The following is an 8,590-nucleotide window of genomic DNA, read 5'->3' on the forward strand; positions in this document are numbered from 1 at the left end:
GGGAAAACAGTAACACCTTTTCTTTTAAATTATATATTTTTAGAGTTGCTTTATTTGTCTTAAATAATATAATCTACAATTTATGTAGAACGTTTCGTTAATTCAGCAATGATGACACAAGCGGGAATCAGATCTCACACTGCCATACGGCAGCTCGACTAAAATCTTAGTCGACCAAGAGCATATCGACCAGAAAATCGACTAGTCGACTGAGTGGGGACATCCATACATTTCTGTGTCAGTAGCTTTAAATGCTATGAGGAGGAGAGGCGGGGCTAACTGCCATTGCAAGCCATGATGTCTCTTGAGGAAAGACCAATATCGTGCTCACTCATTTTCTCATTGGTGGGCCAAATTCTCTGTGGGGGCAAAGCAGAGAAAGGGGAGGTAACCTTTCCCCTTATGACAACATAAGGTTTTCAGATCGGAGCATTTGAGCTTTAATTTTCTCAAAAGGCGGAGAAGAATACCCAGGGCTTGGTTTACACCTATCAAAATGTATACCCACTGGGGGACCAAAGGCAGGCTAGGGGAACTCATATTAACGTTAAATAACCTCAAAGTGAAATGTTCATGCCATGGGACCTTTAAAGTGCACATCTGTATGCAATACAAGTTCATTATTAGCCAGAGCGGCTTACTATAAATAATTTGTGCGACCAAATTGTGTTTTGCGCCAGTAACTGAAAAAGTTAGTTGCGCAAGTGCCACCAGTGGAAAAGGTTAGTGTAGAGCCCTGTAGCCTACTGCACAGTATGTGCCTACTGTGAGCTGATACAGTGACCAGTCTAACGTTCTATCCAACATTACATAAACAGTTAAACTACATCTTTACTAGTGCTGTCAAACTATTACAATATTTCATCGCGATTAATCGCATTAATGTCATAGTTAACTCGCAATTAATCACACATTTTTATCTATTCTCAACACCCCTTGATTTCTTTTGTCCCATTATTTTTTCTCATTTTAATGCTCTTATCAACATGGAAAAGTGAATTGGCTTGCTTAGTGCAAATGTTTTATTTTAAATTGAAAACAACAATGCAATGCAAGTGCAATCGCCTGGTTTTGACGAGGGGGTGGAGAATTCGCATCAGCTGTGTGTTTGGCCATCAAGTGGTATTTCAGACTGGACGTGCTGCGATGATAGCTCAGTTCACAACGACAAAACACACAGATTACTTTGGTCTTGTCAATGGAACCATTTGGCAACTTTTTTAACCCTTGTGTTATCTTCGGGTCATTCTGACCCATCAGTCATTGTGACCCACCGTCGTATTGCGACAACTTTACCGCATACAAAAACAAAGTGAAGCATTTTCTTTTAACCGTTGGGCTGTCTCAGACCCCCCCACATTGCGAAGGTTAAAAGAAAATAATTTTTATTTGTTTTTGTATTGGGTAAAATTGGGTAAACACAACGATGGTTTGTTATGAACCTTTGGGTCATGTGACCCGAAGGCAGCACGAGGGTTAAAGTAAACTTTCCATTCAGAAACTTATTGGCATCAATTTCTGCGTCTCGCGCTCGCCATCAACTCAAAACTTAACGTTAGCCTACTACTCTTATATATAAATACACAACTGTGAGTACAGAAAAATAAGTTGGTCAACATATTTAATTCCCTATTGTTCGAGCAATCCAATCTTACTTGCTGCTAATATAAATTCTGACTGTCCTTGAAGAACCGCTGATGATTGAGTAACATTAAAATAAACTGACGACAGGAGAGGGAGAGAAGAGTCCAGAGGCCTGTTCCATAAAGCGAGTTTACCGAATAAGCCAGACGTATGTCAGTTAGTTGGACTCATTTCTAGTTCATTCGGTTCCATTCAGCTGGTTCAAAGTAGTTCAAACTCAGTTACTATGGTAACTTAATGCTTCAAAACTAGCCTGGTCCAGGGCAGACTAATTGTCAGGCTTAGACCGTGTTGTTACGTAACCAGAAGTTCCTGTAACACTGACCCAACGGGAAAACGATGATTTACTTATTTTCTTATTCTCATCAGTTCAATATGTAGGCTACATTTATAGAAAATCAACTTAAATAACCTACATAGGCTACAACATTTAGCCTAATGCATTAAACAATAATGAACAATGACTTGATACACACCATAGCCACATTAAACGTATGGCTATATGGTAGTTTGTGATTTCAAATGTTTAGGCATCAGGCATAGGCCTATATCTCAATCTAAATTATCCGAGTATAATTATTAGGGGTGTAAAAAATAACCGATACTATCGATATCTGTTTTTAGCGTGTAAGATACGACTACATCGATGCGTGAAGTCCCGTATCGGTTTTAAAATGACATGAACCGGTTGTTGCCCCGATTTAAAAGTTATGAACCGGTTCACAAGTGTTTGTCTCTCCGTTAAGTTGCTATGCAAAACCCTCACTCACTGACTTGGTGCATTTGAGCTCAGTCAGAACAATGACACCCTGTCATTGGCCAAAGCCCGCATAGCATAAACCTATCAGGCGTGCCGCTACACCTTTGAATAACAGAACAGACGGTGACATGCTCAGAACATGCCAGTCTGTTTGAAATGATGTCTGACCACAGCGAACACATTTTCAATGCGCCATCGAAACTCAGATCGAAAGTTTGGAAGACCTTTGGCTTCTATAAAAAGTGAAGCTATTTGTAAGTTATGTAGGGCAGTAATTTAGTACAGTGGCAGTACCACGAATCTCAGCACTCACATCTCGAGACACCATGCCAGTGATGCCGAACTTGATGCTAGCACTGCATCGAGCAGCACAAACATAACCCCATTCGAGAACAGAAATATATCACAGTTTCTCCATCAGCCACAACTTAGTTACAACTCGGCGAGGGCTAAGACAATTACGACACTTGTGGCTCGTTTCATCGCGCTGGACCTCAGACCATACAGCTTCATCGAAAATGACGGATTTTGTGAATTGCTGAAAGAGTGAGAGCCGAGGTACAAGATACAGTGTAGACAGCATTTCAGCGATAAATGCATACCCGAGCTGTACATAAAAACAAAGACTGACCTGAAGGCTAAACTTTCAAGTGCTGAACGAGTGGCAATTACAACCTATTAATTTTTCTAATATACTTTATACCAATTTTTTTTTTTTTTTTTTCTTATGGTGTATTTCTTTGGCTGCAATGTGTGCCATTACTGAAATACAATTTGTATATGTGAGACAAACTACATACAGACTAATTTCACAATAAAATGTTTGTTCATATTCATTGAACAAATGAAAAGAACTCTTTCAGAATATTTTCAATTATTGAACTGCATCGAATCGCACTGAATCGTTTTTTATCAACATGCATCTTTTCTTGTATCGTATCGTGCCCATTTATCGAGATGCAAATCGGATCGTCTTTTTCATGAAAGATTCACACCCCTAATCCTTATCATAGCTATATAATTGTTAACAGTTGCCTACAATTGCAAAACAAACCTAAATCCATACATCTATCCTCCATTTTCCTGACACAAAAACCATGTGAAAAAGTTCAGCTACTGGATAATGTATTTATGAATAGTAGGCTATTTATTTAAAACAATGTAAAAAAAAAAGTCAATTTAGATGTGTTTAGAAGGTGTCTGTTTTTTTAATCAACGAAGTTAAGGTCTAAAAAAGGACTTCGACCTATGTAGCCTATCGTTCACGTCAATCATGGCGTGTGGATGAGGGAGCTGTCATAGTACACGGCTTAAAGGGAACGTTCTTTCTGGAAGAAGTCACGTGGCCGTGTGCATTGCTTTTTGCCGTGTTGGATTGTATGATGCATGTTTTACCTCTCGGGCTGCTTAAGAATAGGGTGCACGCGCAATTAGCTTGACTACTTAAATCTGACTTGAATTAGTAGGAGTGCGTGAGGTGAAATTGGCCTTTAGGGAACGCTTGACTAATTAAACTAATTCAAGTCAGGTTTGGGTCTTTAAGTCTAGCTTTTTCGAGCGGCCTTTATGGAACAGGCCTCAGGTCATTGATTGGATTTTGTGGAAGGTTTGATTTTAATGCAGTTGTGAACCAGACTGTAAGGCTGGGTGTCAAACCTGCCCCCACCTCTCATATGCTTAAGTATGGAGTTTCTGGACGGTCTAAACCTTTTCTATTCAACTCGCTCCACAGGTTGCGGACGTACTGTAGCCTAGTACTAGTAGCTATATGGCCGATACTTTGTTCGTGAAAATCTTGATATTGATTTTGGGACAGTGACATGGCTGGTTAGCTAACAAATCTTCTCAAACATACTGTAAAATTATATTTACTGCTTGTCAACCGTACACAATGTTATTGCCTTTTAATCTTTCTAGCATAACGTTAGCTTTTGCGCTAATAGCTCATCCAAAGGAAAGCCGGTGTTGGTTCTATGAGTTGAGCGGACTAGAAATATCATAGTATCAAGTTTTTTACAGTGTTTTTCACCTTTCTCTCTGACTGGATTGCGTCATCACAGAAAACTGTACTGTGTTGGCACATGCTGCTTGTGGAATGTGGAACTTGTAATTTTTAAACAATTAGCAGTGGGGAAAAATAGATTACCGTAGATTGTATTATTTAATCACACTGTCCTCATGAATAATTGTTTGGGTTCGCACATATGTTTTTAGGGGCAAATGCTAGTGAAATACTCGCATAGAGCCCTGAGCTGCGTTTCCCGAAAACGTTGTAAGCCTAAATTGATCGTCGAATCCATCATACGACGAATCTTAGTTTTACGGGCCGTTCCCAAAGACACTGTAGCTTAAGTGTCTCTTGAAAATTCGTAGCTCTTGAAAGCACATAGATTAGCCTACTCCTTACGAGCATGTTTGGGAAACGCATGTAAGAAATATAGATGGTTTCGTTATTTTGATCGATCGTTGCTACGATCCATCGTTATCGGGAAACGCAGCCCTGTACAGTTGCCTTTGCAAGATCTTTCTGAATCACCAATCCTGTACAAGAATGTCCCACATGTAAGAAACACAGATACAGAAAGACTGAACAGTGTTCAAGGCTTGGCTACTGTGAGTTTGCTTCCTTGTCGTTTTTTATTTCATTTTTAAGAATGACAAAAATCTATCTAGATTAACTATGCTGGGCCTGCTGAATACCTCTAGAAGCACAGTGGATTACTTCTGTCTCTGAAGACCCTTGGGGCTGGTGGAGACAACGTTCTTTGTATAATCTGAGCACCTTCATTCACAGGGTTGTTGAGGAACAGACACACCATAATTGGTTGTAACTTGTCTAGACGCACTGCTTAGTTTAGGCCTTATGTCAATTAACCAATGGCTTTTGAAAACAGTTTACATGATTTCTTAACTTGTTTACTTAAATGTGTTCTTTGGAGATAAAGTGAACACGTCAATTAATTCATGCTGGGTCATATTGTGAGAAAAAAGCCTGCACTTGTGTTTCCAAACAAAGGCAGAACAAGAGTGCTGCTCATCTCAAGGATGTTCCGTTTCCACCCGTTGTAAATTCTTTACAACACAGCTAAATTCAGCTTGACTGTTAGCCTGACACGGAGCAGGCTAGTTCAGCGGTACAAGTTACGTTGGTTACTTAGCTAGAACACCAATAAACCAGAGTTATGGAATTATTGCTGAAATTAGTGAGATTTATCGAAATTATACTTTTTCCCCTTAATGTATGTTGATGGAATACCCCCCTGACCAACTGCCCAATAATAGGATAACTGTTAGACTACCGTTATATGTTGTAGTTAATGGTTTCACCTCACCACTCATCACTTTTTTTTTTTTTGCACTAGGTGTTTAGATTAAGATTAAGGTGGTAGCCTTCCTTTTGGTTGTTGTTTGGTGATTCAATTTTTATCTGTTAGCCTCGCTAACAATTGTGATTTGAGAAATATATGTAGCCTACCAAAGCCACTGAGAAGAACTGTCATCACCAGCTGCATCACAGGCACCGCCTATCTATAATTACAGAAATATGTGTGTGTGTGTGTGTATTTGTGTATGTGCCATCAATTTTATCACGAGCACTGTGCACAATCTATAGTTCCAGTAATCTGTATTTGTGTGGTTCACTGACATCTTAATCCCCGACTGCATCATGGGCACTGTGCACTAGTTAATTAGAATGAGGTGTGCTTGTGTTGGAATTCAACAGACACTGTAATGGAATGGCTGCCATACCTACACGAAAAAAAATTCTGAACTTTACATATACAGAATATTTGTCAAGAGAAACCTCCTCATGAAGACTGAATATAAACTCTTAAAAAGAAACAACTTACCAGACCACACCAAATGCTCCATAGCCGATTGGGCGATCCGGCTCCATTTCGGCTGGGCTTGGCACTTCACTGGCTGGGTTACTATAAGGCTGAGGTACAGCAGCACCGCCGCCGGTGCTTCCCCCAAGAGATGTAGGGTGGCGAGGAGTCCCCGCCGGGGCAGTGGGGCCAGTCAGATTCGGTGTTGCACTGAGGCCCGTGGAAGTACCTCCAGTGGATGTGTTGACGCAGAAATACTTAAGGCCTAACTCAGAGCCAGGGAACAAGTTACTACACACCGCCTGCCGACCCGTACTATGGAATGCCATTATTTTACAAACTCCTATAAACGGAACTGTGTTTTAAGTATAAGCAGCTAGCAACGTAGCCACTAGAGCTTTACCTACCTAGCCGTTTCTATGGGAGTTGCATTCATCTGCTATTTACTTTGTGTGTGCCAAGTTAGCTAAATAGCTACCAAACCAGCGCTGACAGCTGAACACATCATTGTTTCGCTTGGCAAACAGTCCAGCTAGAAAGCGGACAAGGTTTATTGAAGTATGTTTTAGCTATGATTAATAACTAGCTATCCACCAAACATATTAGATAGCTGGTGGGTCAATTTAACCAACAGACTAACTTTAACGTGCTAGTAGGAGGTAAAAGGCTATGCAAAGCTGACTTGACATGTAACATAGCTAGCTACGTAGCAATGTCTGGATGCTTTGTCTGGTTTCTGCTATCAGGTACATTAGCTATCTTTAGCTAATGCATAAAAAGTTAGCTAGCACTGGTTTAATTTGTACAATTGCAGGTCAACGTCGAAGTACATTTAGATGGGTTGCACTGCGCCCGATTGTCGTACACAACAAATCATCTCGAGCGTGAGTATGCCAATTAAATTGGCAATTGAATTGTCAATGACATTAGATAAAGCGTACTGTAGCTAGCTGGCATGCGCCAATTCAATACCTAAGCTGTTCCTTGACCCATAAGCTCTGTAATTAGGCAGCAAGCTACCTTGACCTATTTATTTTTTGTATAAGAATATAGTTGTAATATAAAAAGTGTAACAAAATGCCCGATAATAAAAATATACCAGATCCCAATTTTTTATACATAAGAGCACAGCAGTCTGGTCATGCTCGGCAGTTCAGAAAGTATGGTTACGGTTGTGTTGCTAGAACCATAGCAAGCTAACATTTGCTCGTTAGACTTACAATTTCGCTAGCTAGCTTCCTAACCTAGCCATGACGTATCCAATGTTTGCAAAGAAAATTGTTCGTTAACGAGCCGTCGACAGCGATGAATAGTCCATCGTTGATTTTTCTTCCGTCTAACTTTTCCAATTTCCTAAAATCTTTATTTTCTTCTTTGTTGGTCAGCTGTTTCTAATAGTGCGAGCAAGTTAAGTAGGAGGAGTTCTGAGTTCGGGGGTGTGGGGGATGGTTTGAACACCGTTGTAATCTCCCCATAGAGTACAGCGATTTCGCATATTATAATTGCAATGTGATTTCAGTCGACATAATTCAGTCTTTCCACATCACCAGCACTGATCGTTGATTGTAATATTTACGTTCATTTTACAGTCTGATGTTTTATTATCAGGTATTTATACAGAATAACATCAATATCGCACTGCCTCACAAAACATTTCACAGATACAAATTATTTTTCATATCAATTCCACTTTGAGATAAATTACAAATCAGCATCCAGACAATTATAACGGAAATATAATTGTAAGTCAATAAATGTAGCACATCCAGTGTCTAAGAAGTACAGTAGCATTATAAATAAACATTCAGTTTGACAATATCAAAATGCATGACGGGCCATGTGTTGTAGGGGATTTGTACATTAATTTGGTCTGAGATGCATTTGTAAAGGTCAAGAGATCAGGGGGTAATCTGTGAAAATAATACAAAAGGAAATTAAACCGACCTCCACCATTTCATCCCCCCCCCCCCCCCCCCCTTGTAAATATTGGCCAATGGGAACAAATAGCTTGTTGGCAGATTCTACTGTTACATTGTACATTTCATTTGAATTTCAATTTTTAATCCGTGGTCAGAATTGTTTTATCAGAAGGTCAAACCCCTTTAATTATTATTTTGGTCAGTGAACAAATTTCTCTATAAGAGTGACTTACCTGGTGACATTCAGGCCTATATAAATGTTTTACTGATGCGGTCAGTATCAGGTTTGAACATTGCCTTTTGTACTTGGGTTCAAAGGGAGATGGAAAACTGAACACCACAATAGTTCCCTGTATTTGTACTTTATAACTGTACTGTGTTTTGTCTTGTGTTGAGGCAAGCATATAATAGCTTTGACTTGTTATGCAGTGGGAGAA

The 8,590-nt window shown here is 39.7% G+C and overlaps 1 protein-coding gene across 2 annotated transcripts in view; it reads right to left on the minus strand.

Annotated features, from left to right (window-relative positions):
* The window catches only part of nlk1 (nemo-like kinase, type 1), a 50,013-nt gene extending 42,385 nt beyond the window's left edge, over positions 1–7,628 (minus strand). For both annotated transcript variants that reach the window (XM_067230788.1, XM_067230780.1), the window contains exon 1: positions 6,256–7,628. In XM_067230788.1, coding sequence (XP_067086889.1) covers positions 6,256–6,563 — 308 coding nt within the window. In that variant the 5' untranslated portion in view covers positions 6,564–7,628. The remainder of the gene's footprint in view (positions 1–6,255) is intronic.
* Positions 7,629–8,590: the final 962 nt, after the last annotated feature.

Source organism: Osmerus mordax, chromosome 3 (assembly GCF_038355195.1).
Source record: "Osmerus mordax isolate fOsmMor3 chromosome 3, fOsmMor3.pri, whole genome shotgun sequence".
In the NCBI taxonomy this organism is placed as follows: Eukaryota; Metazoa; Chordata; class Actinopteri; order Osmeriformes; family Osmeridae; genus Osmerus; species Osmerus mordax.